A 12,382-nucleotide genomic window follows, 5' to 3' on the forward strand; every position below is an offset into this window, starting at 1 on the left:
TCACTGAGAGCCAACACCACACACTGCTTATTACAAATTCAGACTGAATTTATTACTTTTGGGTGATTTTTAAAAAAGGCAGAAGACAACGTCCAGACATACTGTTACTTGGAGGGGCAGCAAAGCTTTGTATAACTCATATATATAAAGTGATCAAAACATAACCTTCAGATCCTTGCACTCCAAAGGAAGGACAGAAACTGGAAACATGAACTTTCTGCAGCTTGCCCCAGTAACTGACTGGTATTGCAGAGAACAACATAGTTACAGCAACAAGTATCTCTCTAATGATTTAAGTTAGCTGTTTACACAATGGTGCTACTTGATTGTTCTGACAGAAACATGGAAGCAGGCTAAGCTTTCCACAAACCGAGTCATTAGTGAAACAATCCCCTCAGCACTGCATTTTTTAGGACAATGCTGTTGTAAAAAAAGAAGAAAAAAGGAAAACAAATGTACAATAGTACATATAGTTTTGTAGTAAAACGGTATCTGAACAGATTCAGTTTTCCTTCTTTTGTTAAAGCATGTACAGCTTTATAAAATATAAACCTTCCAAAGGTCAATTTTAAAAGCTTAGAAGAGGCTTTGCTAATTCTAAAAGTAACAGACAAAATACCATTTTGCTCCTACAAGACATGTGTTTTATTTTACCTCAACAGTTTTAGCCTTGGAAGGTGAGCCATGAACTCCACTACCATGTTCTGTGTAAACCTCCACCAGTCAACTGAAGACTCCCCCTCGGATGGGAATGCTCTCGTTCAACCCGTGTTCTATTAGCTTGATGTCCTCCAAATCATCTTTGATGATGCTGATTAGGTGACTCAGCCCTTCTTGCTGCTGCTTCAGGTGCTGCAGATAGTTCAGAAACCAGTGTGAGTATTGTTCAACTTCACAACTTACTAGGTAATATTTCTCAGAAGTGTCACGACTGGTGGCATTGGCACATTGATAATCCTGGCATCATTTCTCTGAGGAAGGAATAACAGCATTTTCTGTGCTAACAGCCTGTCTCCACAGAGTGGTTTTGTACAATAGCTTGGTGCCCCAGCACTGAGACCAATTACAAGGATGACTTGATCAAACATGACAACATGACATTCTAGATCCAGTCAGTGTGTGTCTGGCTTAAATGATCAAGCTCAAAGAGTAGGCCAGGGTTCTACCCAGTAACACTCACTTGCTTGATTTCCCTTAAGAGGTCAGCATCTATGTAATAGCGCTCTTCAGCCCGCACTGCTCCAAAGTGGTTTTGCATCCTGATCTGGGACATGAGCTCATTCAGTCTGCCCTGGGAAGAGAAACAGGCTTAAATCAAACACAACTCATTTACAGCTGCCACAACTCCAGCATCTACCATTCCTTGAGTCTCCAGGGCTGGAAACATTGCTGCTCATTCAATTTTTAGATGTTCTGGAAGACATGCAAAGGGTAAGCGACTCCATGATTTCCAAGAACTCAAAACTACTGAAATACCTATTGGCTATTCAGCAAAGAGCACAATACTACAACCTATCACACCGAGACTGAAAGCCTTCCACAACTAATATACACAATGTGTTTTGGAAAACTGCCATGTTTTCAGTGAGGAAACCCCAGAGGTGTTAGCCAAATGCTGTCAGCCACTCACCTTGAACTGCGTGGGTGCGTTAAGTTCACACTGAATTGTATCCAACTGTACACGAAGCTGCTCCTCATCTGCCTGAATGGCATAACCACTTTTCCTTTGGATCTCCTGCTTTATTAGCACCTACAAAAGAAGCCTTTGACGTTCATTAGAGAACACTTGGCCCATACTTCTCCCCACCAGCCCATCTCTACATATTTTTGCCCCTCCTCCAGCCTGTTTCTCACTGCATTTGTTGTGTCATTTAGTCTGCTGCTCTAAGACCTCAGAGCAGCCCTGTGGTTTTGGGTAGGTGAGAGAGAAGGTTCCCCAGTACAGCAGACCTGAGCTTTCCCTGACAGCTCTGCCTGGTACTTAAATGAACACCTGTTAGCTGAGGTCAGAATAATTTTCAGCACTGGCCTGCACAAGATGGAACAGGTTCTTCTTCCCTCTGAGACTGCTTGTGGCACTGAAGCGTGTCAAAGGACTCGTTTAGATTATCCTTGTTACCTGCAAGGTTCTGTGCGAAAGCGCCATCAGTTTCCTTTTGTATTGTGCAATTTTTGCCATAGTTGTCGTTTGGTTTTTCTGCAGCTCACTGATATCTTCTGATATTATCTGCAGAGGAGATGGGAGTCAACTAGAAGCCAGAGAGTTTTTGATAACAGAACAAGGTAGGCCTAATTTAAAACTGGAAGCTTCATGACACTACACCACTTAGCAACTTGGTGTCCTTGCCCCAGATGATTTTAGAAAGCTTTCTTCTATCTCTACTGTTCTGCTTTGTATTTATTTTCATACACAACTGGGATTTTCAGAAGGCACTGGAAAATTGGTTGCCCAAAGTTAAAAGTTTCTGCCAATGGACTTAATGGAGTGGGTGTGGATTAGCCTGTAACAAAACAATAAGCTGGAACCTCAAACAAATGAAAGCCAAACTACTCTGCTCAGTTTTTGGGCAAAGATCTATTTAAGGGATATATTAAGACAATGGTTCATGTTTCCATTTTGAACACACAGGGCTAGGTGCATTTAATAGTGCATCCTTTGTCAACAGCAAGTCACGATAAAGATGAGCAACCTTACATCTAATCGAGTTTGATGCTGTTTGGTCATCTGATCCTGGACCTTCAATCTTCTCAGCAGCTCCTTGAAACCCACCATTGGCACAGGAATAAGCCTAGGAGAACACAAATATTTCTTACAACATGTTTCTATACTGGACACATCAAACATGATAAGGATTAATAATTATGAAACAGAATCTAACATAAAGTCACAGATTATGCTGATCTTTTATAAATTAATATATAACCATATCTTCTTTTGCTTAGTTTTAGAGTCCTAACTGTTCCCCATAACGTCTTCCTTTTTCATAAAGAAACCAGCCCAATTTATCTGTAACCACTGGAGGGTACAAGGGCGCAGCACCTTCAGCAGAAAAGAGAAAAAACCATAAGGGTTGCAAAAAATAAATCCCAATAACTAATCCATGTAACGGAGGACACCACTCCTCTAAGGAACCCAAGTAAGACTCTTTCTCTATCCTGACAGCTCCTAAGCGCCTAAATGGGTAACAGGATTAAGACAGGCACCTCCAGTAATCTTCACTGCTTTCAAGGGGATCAGCACTTGGCCAAGTTGTACTCGAGTAACTTTCTCACAAGTTATCTGAAGGGTACTATGCAATTATTATCTCTTTCTCCCCTGTCCAAGCCTTGTTGCAGTATTTCAATACTTGAACATACTATTTGACTTACTTATCAGGATCGGGATTATCAACTTTGGCTTGTTCCCATATAATAGGATCAACACCTAAAAAAAAAAAAAAAAAAGGATTTTTCGTAGGGCTATCTGAGAGATATTACAGCTGCTAACTGGAAAAAATGCTGTGCAATACACAAACCCTATGAACTATGCTAACCCAAATGCCTGTTGCACAAATTAAGGTTAATTAAACTAGGGTAGTCCTTTAAATCTCCTGGTCCTGAGCAGAAGCAGTAAATTCAGACCCAAAAGCTGTCAAGGACTGGTTTGAAAGCAGGGGAAAAGAATAACCCATAGGTGCTCCCATTGGATAATCCATACTTTAAAGGCAGAAATTCCTACTGTTCCCATTATATGCCACACTTGGGTCATCTGTCCTTTTGAAGTTGCTTATTGTGTGAAACAAACAAATATTTAAAATATCAGTAACTAAGTGATCAAAGTAACAAATCAGTTGGCAAAATAATCTCAGTAGGAGTTAGCTCTGGCTTTTCTGCAAGACTAGGCCAAATGCCTTTTCCAATCCAGATTTCATAACCTTTCATATCCTAAACATGGACATATATAAAAGCTATAGATACAAAGGTAAGTCATCAAATTACATGAAAAGCCCTTAACTACTCTAAAACAAAGCTATATGTGCAAAGCTGTCTGTGGCCACACAGGCAAGCTAAGAGAGCCATCTGAAAACTGTGAGTATAGGACATGATTATTCTGATTTTTAACTTTTCTTTTTTTCTTATTATTTTCACAGGTGTTTTCCAGCTGACACCAGCTTTTTTCCTGGAGAGCACAGAAGGCCCAGCCCACGCACCGGCAGGAGGGTTCTGCAGGAGCTGCTTGACTTGTGCTGGGGACAGCTCTGTCCTGGCCATGGACAGGCTGACCCCCAGCTGCTGCAGGGATGATTTGATGTTGGCTTGCTCGAAGTGGGCATAGAGGGTCGTTGCAGGAACTCTCCTGGAGGTGCCGTTGGGGGAGCGCTCCACAATATAAATGATCACTTCTGTCCTGAGCGAGGCAAAATGCAGAATGTCAGGAAAAGGTCAGCAGCACGAAGGAGGTAACACAATACACAACCACCCAAAATCCAAGCTATCACTTCTCCCAGCTGACTTTTAACTTCTTTACTAAGTGAGATGTAAAGTACCAGTAGCTGCAGGGTTTAACACAGCAAGGGAGAGAGAATGAAAAACTGTAAATACCATTACATTCTCTGCTCCTCCCGGTTTTACCAACCATATCCTATGGTGATACTAGTACTACATTAAGAATAACCTAAAATCTCTGAAAAGGCACTGGACTCAATGTTGTAAGAAAAACTATATGAAGGAATAAGAGATACAAATCAAACTCGGGATGAAGAGATCTAAAATCAAGGAGAAGGGGAGACAGTAGACTTAGGCACCAACCCATTCTAACATGCAATATAAATGGGCAACCCTGTGGGAAGTTCACGTACTGGTCATCGGGCATTGTTTTAACACCTTCGACATTGACAGTGAGGGTCTGGTTTCCTCCCAAAATTTTGTGTAGCGATTCTACGAGCTGCTGCTGCTGGCTTCGAATATCTGCTTCTTTTCTGTTAAACACCAAGACCACGAGGCCATCTTCATCTTTGTTGTTGGGCATTAAACTGTAACCCACAGCCTGCCAAAGAACACATGAAAAATGAAGGTATGTTACTTAGCAAATGCCTATCCTTGTGGCATGAAGAGGAGGGCTAAATCCCTCTGTTTTTAGAGCAACTGGTTCCAAATTTAACTCACAATTTATTCAAAGCTGCACAAACATGAAATCAATCCCCTTGTAAATCAATCTCTCACACAGCCATCAGTACAGCAGCTTCTGAAACAGTTTGGATTTTTACAAAAAGTTCCTAAGTATCCTTTTTCCATCAGGGGAGTTGCCAACACAGCAGAGCTGACAGCAATCAGGAACATTTTACAAACTGAGCCTTTTTCCAAATTGCAAATGGAACCAGAGGATCAGCCTTATTACAAGCAAAAACAGAGTGGCAGCTTTCACCTCCTCTTGCCTATCAGCTGTCACCCCACGCTGGCACTGGTGACAGGGCGGAGAGTAAGGGCTTGGTGAGGCCCTGACACTGTACGTGGGTGGGTGACCTGCACCTTTCCCCTCATGAAGAGAGAAATGAGTTGGGGATGTGCCCAGGAGCTCGGTTTTGTCAGCAGAGGGTAATCCCCTGCCATAGTGAGCCTCGCAGAACCAGCCATCCTGCCATGGAGCACAACAGTGACAGCTAAGGAAGAATTTGTTTTTAAGCACATGACACCTCTGGTACTTCTGTTTTAAATAAATAACTTCCACAATCTTTTTACGCAACTCAGCAGTTTCAAACTAGAACAGATGTATTTTACTTCACTGTGGTACTTCAAACAGCAGCCTGTAACACATAGAGCAGCATGCATTTCTTGGTCTGGAGCTGCATGCTTCTCATGCATCCTAGAGCTGGAATTGTGTACAAGTGGAACCCTTCATATAATGCTTCTTTCTTATCTGATGCCAGGTGTTTCTGTGGCAATAACCAAAATAGCTTATGATGCTCTGCTCCTATCCCTGTGCCACCTTCTCCTCTATTTTTTGCAGGCATCTTCACTGGTGGCACAGATGGAGCTTGTCAGTATTTCACTTATGGCACGTGAATTCATGGCATTAGAAATGCTCCAGTCACAGGGACAAGACTAAACCTAGTATCTGGTATTTTCTAACCTGAAGACTCTTCTTTTTAGTAAATGAAACTCTAAAATAACTGATTTTGCGTCACACAACTTATAATGGGCAATTTTTCAAAGCTCAGAAACAGTGAAAGCAATTCAGACAACAACTTACAAGAAAATAAGCTTTCAGTTGCATTGCTAATAAAATGTTCAAGGTAACACTGAAAACGGTGATGCAACAAAACCAAACATTTTTTAGGCAGGCACAATTGCTGCAAAAACGTTACAGAACTCTCATAATGTACATAATCAACACTGGACTTAATTCAGTATTAACCTACATTCAGGACACAAAGTTCGCACTCCAAAGGATCAGCTTTGGAGGTGTCGCCACGCCTGCCCCAAATCCCCTTACAAGCCTGAGGCTTAGCAAGACAGTCAGCAAGGGCAGGATTTGTGGAGGATGGAGAGCCACAAATTTGTCAACATGAGAAGCAAGATCTGGAACTGCTGACGAGTCCACACAGGGAATGGAGTCAGCATGAGCACTGGCAAGGATAAAGGCTGGTGGATTTTAAACCTGGCACAGGCCAAGTTCATAGAGGGTTATTTTAATCTAGACAAAGCAAGGAAGAAAGACCCTAAAGTTCTTATTCCAAATGTTCACAGTTTCTTTCAGACAAGAAGGTTATTTCAAATTGTTTCTGTCTTATTGTAACATACACAGACACACATTAAAATTAATTTCCATAGATCTGTTTGAAGTACACACACACTAACCTGAATGCTAGTACATGAAATTGTTACTTTCATGCTCCACATCTGGACTCATTATCTAGTCCCTCCACACCACCCAGATTTCCAGCATCTTCGTACCTTTTAATGAGTATGCATCAGAATTGTGCAGATTACCTGGAAAAATACTGTTTCAGAATACTCTTACCAGTGACAAAGTCTGGTTTAACACCCATGAGCTGCTCAGCCTCAGCAGAGTAATGGATTGGCGCCCTCTGCGGGCAGCTGAACCATGCCATACCTTAAACCTGCAGAAGGGGTTTTCCTGCGTGAACTCCACCGGAGCGATGTTGTTGTTGAAGTACCCTTTGCCCGTGCCCCAGAAGGCCTGGAGCTGGTTCCATTTGGCCAGAATGGCATCCCTCTCATCTCCCAGCAGTGTCGGGGCCGAGAGGGCGCTGGCTGTGTTGATGAGTTGGTTGGACTGAGCGGGGGTCTGGGCAGGCTGGTTGAACAACCCAGTGCCTAATGCTGGGTGGGATAAAGAGAAACAAATGAACCCCTTGACCAACTGTGACCATGCTATCACCTATCACTAGCATCACTTCTTATCAGACTCTGAGAAGCAAAATAAAACCAAACAAATAAAGGAATTAAAATCAGATCATGTCTCTTAAGTGTCTTTTTACAGCCATTCATCATCTACCACAGAAGCTCCTGAACAATACATTAGAAGAATTTTAGGGGTTTTTTTAACAAGACACATGTATTGATCCATGTCACCATCTATCTGGCACCCTCAATATCTAAATCTGAGAGGCAGGCTGGCTGTTACAAATTCAGTGGACTCGGAGCCTGAAGCTGCTTATTATCCAGCTCCCATTTAAATTAACCTCAATGCCTTTTTCCTCCCCTTTCTAGTAATGCTGTGACTGCAACATCAATTCTCTAACTACATTCTACCAGCATTAAACCAAAGGGGTAAATATTGTTGGAAGCTCAAGGGTGAAGCTCATAGACTTGCTTGAGTTCTAGTTTAAGAGTTTGAGTGTTAAACCACCTCCAGTTACTACACTAATACACTTCTGTCCTACTACCGCAGCAACAGAAGATGGCAGTCTTGTGCTTTCACTGCTAAGGGATGGGTAAATCCAAAGGCCATACTCACTGGTCTGCTGCTGCTGCTGCTGCTGGGTTCCAAAGCCTCCAAAGCCTAGCCCAGTTCCCAACCCACTGCCCAAGCCAGTTCCAGTTCCTGTGCCAAAACTGGTACCAAATCCAAAGCCTTTGTTCTGGGTACCACCAAAGAGTCCTGCGGAAACAAGTACATGGTTACCGAGAAGAGCACAGCAGCCCTGCAACCCAAAGCACTCCTGGATCTGCTCTGCGGGCAGTCAGTCCCTCAGTCCCTTACCGCCGGTGCCGGTGTTGGTGGGAGCAGAGAAGCTGAACGCCGGTGCCGCGCTGGTGGTGGTGGTCCCAAAGCCTCCAAAGGCACCTGCCGAACACAGACTGCGGTCAGGCAGTGGCACACGGCCCCGCAGCTGGGCACAACACCACAACCAACCGCATGCCTCGGGGGTCACGGCCACAGGGGCTGACAGACGGATGGCACATGGCACAAGCATGTAGTTCACACTGAGCATGGGCACTGAGCTCATCGCCCAAGGAAATGGGGGAGAAAACACGGATCACAAAGCCACAACTTGTATGGTGTGTCACGAAAGTAAATAAAAAGGCAGCAGAAAACTGACATCTCGGTCCTTTACCAGAGGGATGTGCTTCCCCTAGTGACAGACACAACTAACAGGACTATTTCTTACATTCATTCTCAGGAATACTTCTGCTCAATGTCACTACTAAGTGTTTAATAAACAACTCGATGTTTTGTGAACTTTACAAACAGTCCTAACACCTCAGGAAACCTGAGGCCAGATACACACAGTCGTGTAAATTTCTACAGGGTCATTTTTTTTTAAGCCTTGTTCCCAATGATCATTCCCGTTACACCTCATTTAGAGGTTCAACCACTAGTATAGGAAGATGGATGCAGAAGCAATCGGCCTTCCACAGATTTTCAGGAAAAGCAGCCATTGGCCAGCAGGAGAGGACCCAAGTGAGCACCTGAGCTCCAGTGCTGCCAATGGCACTGGCCCAAGGTGCAGCCTGTGGAGCACTGACCTGCCTGGGAAAGCAAGGTGTCTGCGTCTCATGCTGCTTTTACACGTGCTCAAAAGACAAAAGACAGTCTGCTACAAAGGATTTGTCACAAAGATGCTGCCTCTCCTCACTCACATGATAATAGCAAAAAAAAAAGATCTATTACACTCACAGTCCTCCTGTCCACAAATCAAATGAAAAGCATAAATCAAAGCTGATATGCAAGGGCACTTTATTTCCATTCAGCAAACACTTTGATGTGAGTGGGCACAAGAAATTGTTCCTTGTAACACCCATGTTTCAGTCCTGCCAGCGAGCAGGACACCCTGGCAGGAGCACCAGCAGATAACACCATTTTTAGGTACCTTTGTACCCACTGCAAATTTAGTCATTCTTTCTTGAAAAGGGCTGAGACTACAAATTCAGTACCAAAGAATCAAATTAAATATCAAATGGACTATCCGTGGTCTCTTCTGTGTCTTCTCAAATGAAGCCAGTGAAGAGTGTTCACAGCAAATAAACCCAATGAGACCGCTGGAGTGCACAGAACAGATGAGAGGCGCAGACACAGAGAGCAATGACACTGTGGGATGGACGGAATTCCTATACGAGCAGCAGCAACCGGACCCCCTGGCTAATTCCACACCTACACAAGCATTAGAAATCCATCCAGTCCAAAGTTTTCATAGGGAATGGGAAATATTTGAGGTGAAATGACGTCAGCTGATGGCTGAGATCTGATGGATCTCCATACAAAGGGCTTCCTTGGCCACACCCCAGTGCCCCCATCCCGTGCAGGCCTCCCTGGAGCACGAGCACCCCTGGAGAGCTGGAGCAGGGCGGTGTTGGGACACTCGGCGGCTTTGGGAACGGGCCACAGCTGGCTCTGACTTTGTGCCGGTCGTATACAATTCGTTTCTGCACAGAAACTACTGAGGTGTGGTGTGTTCATGACAGCCAACGCAAGGCCGATGAGGAGACACGGGGGAAGATGGAAACATGACTGCAGTAGTCCAAGAATCTCATGTCAGGAAACAGGGAAAAGGGACCAGCTCTGGGATTGTTCGGGATCACCTGGATTCATTCCCATTCTAGAGACTTTTGCCTACAGGGTTATTTTTCCTCAAAAACTATTCCTCGAGAATTTAACAGGCTAAACCCCTCCCATTCCATTTCCAGAGCTTTTATGGATATGAGGATTAGTAGCGGACACAGATCCCCAGTGAGGGATGCAATTCTTGGACCCCTGCTGTAACATTTACCACAGAACACGTATGTACGCATTATCTACCTGCGCTTGCCAGACTGTTACCAAAATTGAAAGCTGGAGTTGAGGTAGTGGAAACACCGAAATTCCCAATGTTAAAATTCACCGCGGGATTAGCAGTTAATCCGAAACCCCCAAAATTAAACCCACTGGCAGTGGAGTTTGCAGTTTCAAGCCCACCAAATCCTGACGAGCGGGAAGCAGAAAAAGAGCAAGGCAACATTAGTTCTGAGTGAAAGGCAGGTTCCAGGAGAGAAAAGCTGAAGCATTTTTCCATCACCATAAGCAAGACAGGCAGAGTTAGACACAAGAGTAAAAGGTATTAATTGGCATTAAACATTATTTATTGGACACAAGGAGAACACTTAAAAGCTCAACACACTGCTGCTGTGAAGATATTATTTTTTAATTATACTGTGCATAAAGCACCAGCATTTCCCCACCTTATTTCAAAGCCTTATCTCTGTGATTCAATATTCACATTAACAGTCATTTTTAACAGCCTAAGACTGCTCAATATAGCTGCATCTGTGTTAAGTGTAACAGATAATGTCAAAATCAATTTATAAACTATCAGGAAGGCAAGAGTAAATCATCTTCATACAAGTAATACACTCAGATACATGACAGCAGAATAACCATAAAACTCAGCTCCAGCACATGAGGCACCACACAAGTCTCAGCAACTCCAGGGCAGACTTATGCAAGTTCTATTGCCAAAATCTGCCCACCTCAGCCTTGCTGGATTTACTGATGCACCCAGCACCCCTGGGATGCAGCTGAAACAGTTTCATGTTAGACAGACAACGGGAAGTCCTGAGGAGTGATCCCAGATTTCCCTCTGACATTGGTCTGTGAATGTCATAAACCTCACCACAATGTACAGGCAGCACAAGGCAATGCTTTACTTTCAGATGGGGCCAGAAAGAGTGTTTGTAAAAGAGACGGTAAAATTCAGGCTAACTAGAGCAAAGATGAGTCCCATCCAAAGGAGTTTGGAGTCAACAATTAATTATTTTACTAACTGAGGGCAAGGAAAGCTCTGTCTTACATTTCACCATGACTGACAGTGACCAAAGCAGAGGGGGAAAAGTCTAACTTTACAAGTTAACCGCTATCTTTTACCTTGCTCAAAAATGAACTTCCAAGGGCATCTCGTCCAAACGATGAATTTATTGCAAGAAAATACTGATCCGAGGGACCTGACTACCTCATCACAAGCGCCTCAAGAGCCGCTCCCGGACCCACCGGGGGCCGCGCGGGGCGCGGGACGGCGCCTCTGAGGCGGCCGCGGCTCCCATTGGCTGGGGGGCACGCTCTGCCCGCCACCGCCGCTCCCATTGGCCGCAGGGCACGCGCGGGCCGCCGCCGCCGGTCTCATTGGCGGGGGAGCACGCGCGGGTCCCTCAGGGGGCCGCGATTTCAATTGGTGGGGGGTCACGCGCGGGTCCCTGAGGCGGCAGTGATTCCCATTGGAGGGGGGGCACGCGCTGCCGGCCGCCGCGGTTCTCACTGGCGGGGGGGGAGCGGTACGAGGGGAACACGCGCGAGCCGCCGTCACGATTCCCCATTGGCCGGGGGGCACGCGCGGCCCTTTGAGGCGGCCGCTGTTCTCATTGGCGAGGGGGCACGCGCTGGCGGCCGCCGCGGCTCTCATTGGCCGGGGGGGGGAGGGGCACGCGCTGCCCGCCGCTCGGCTTCCCCCGCCCCGCCCCTCCGCGCCCCGTTTCCCCCGCGCTCACCGGTCGGGTTGGCGGCCCCGGCTCCCGCCGTGGCGCTGAAGTTGAAGGCCATGGGGCCGATTGTGGGACGGCGAGCGGAGGCCCCCGCGGGAGGCGCGTACGAGCCCCCGCGGCGGGTCCGGCCACAAACAAAACCAGCCGCACGCGCCGCTTTTCCGCCGCCACCAAAGCGCTTCCGGGTGGCGCAGGCGACGCGCGGTGACGCAATCGGCGCGCGCCAGCGGGCTGTACCACTGCGGGCAGCGGGACGGGGGCGCCGGGAGAGGCTTAATGTCCCAAGGGAAATGAAGAACAAAGCCGAGCAGCTCTTCCGTGAGGATGGCGGGCATTCCCGGGATTCCACAACCCCGGGATCACAGAGCCGCCGTTCCTTTGGGTGTCCCCGCTGTAGGAGCTGGCGGGCAGGCGGGGACATTAAATA

At 45.9% G+C, this 12,382-nt stretch overlaps 1 protein-coding gene across 2 annotated transcripts; it reads right to left on the reverse strand.

Moving 5' to 3' along the window:
• Positions 1 to 67: 67 nt before the first annotated feature.
• On the reverse strand, positions 68 to 12,118 carry NUP54 (nucleoporin 54). Of its 2 annotated transcripts, XM_058803285.1 has the most exons (13): positions 11,962 to 12,118; positions 10,244 to 10,405; positions 8,207 to 8,290; positions 7,961 to 8,104; positions 7,094 to 7,323; positions 4,839 to 5,026; positions 4,191 to 4,387; positions 3,370 to 3,424; positions 2,696 to 2,789; positions 2,120 to 2,227; positions 1,631 to 1,750; positions 1,181 to 1,291; positions 68 to 852 (listed from the first exon to the last, which is right to left on the reverse strand). In XM_058803285.1, the coding sequence occupies exons 1-13, from the start codon at positions 12,011 to 12,013 to the stop codon at positions 724 to 726; spliced, it is 1,674 nt and encodes a 557-aa protein (XP_058659268.1). In that variant the 5' UTR covers positions 12,014 to 12,118; the 3' UTR covers positions 68 to 723. The 2 variants fall into 2 exon arrangements, with proteins under 2 accessions (XP_058659268.1, XP_058659267.1); XM_058803284.1 differs by lacking the exon at positions 10,244 to 10,405 and having other exon boundaries at positions 11,962 to 12,111.
• Between the last annotated feature and the right edge of the window lie 264 nt (positions 12,119 to 12,382).

The sequence above is a fragment of the Ammospiza caudacuta genome, chromosome 4 (genome assembly GCF_027887145.1).
Source record: "Ammospiza caudacuta isolate bAmmCau1 chromosome 4, bAmmCau1.pri, whole genome shotgun sequence".
NCBI classification, from domain to species: domain Eukaryota; kingdom Metazoa; phylum Chordata; class Aves; order Passeriformes; family Passerellidae; genus Ammospiza; species Ammospiza caudacuta.

What these genes read in the sequence shown, in the direction of transcription:
- NUP54 (XM_058803285.1), bottom strand. Translation starts at nt 12,013, where the DNA reads ATGGCCTTCAACTTCAGCGCCACGGCGGGAGCCGGGGCCGCCAACCCG. An exon ending in GATAATCCCGATCCTGATAA is followed by an intron (nt 2,790 to 3,369) that starts GTAAGTCAAATA and finishes GTGTTCTCCTAG; the next exon opens with GCTTATTCCTGTGCCAATGG. An exon ending in TCTTAAGGGAAATCAAGCAA is followed by an intron (nt 853 to 1,180) that starts GTGAGTGTTACT and finishes AACTATCTGCAG; the next exon opens with CACCTGAAGCAGCAGCAAGA.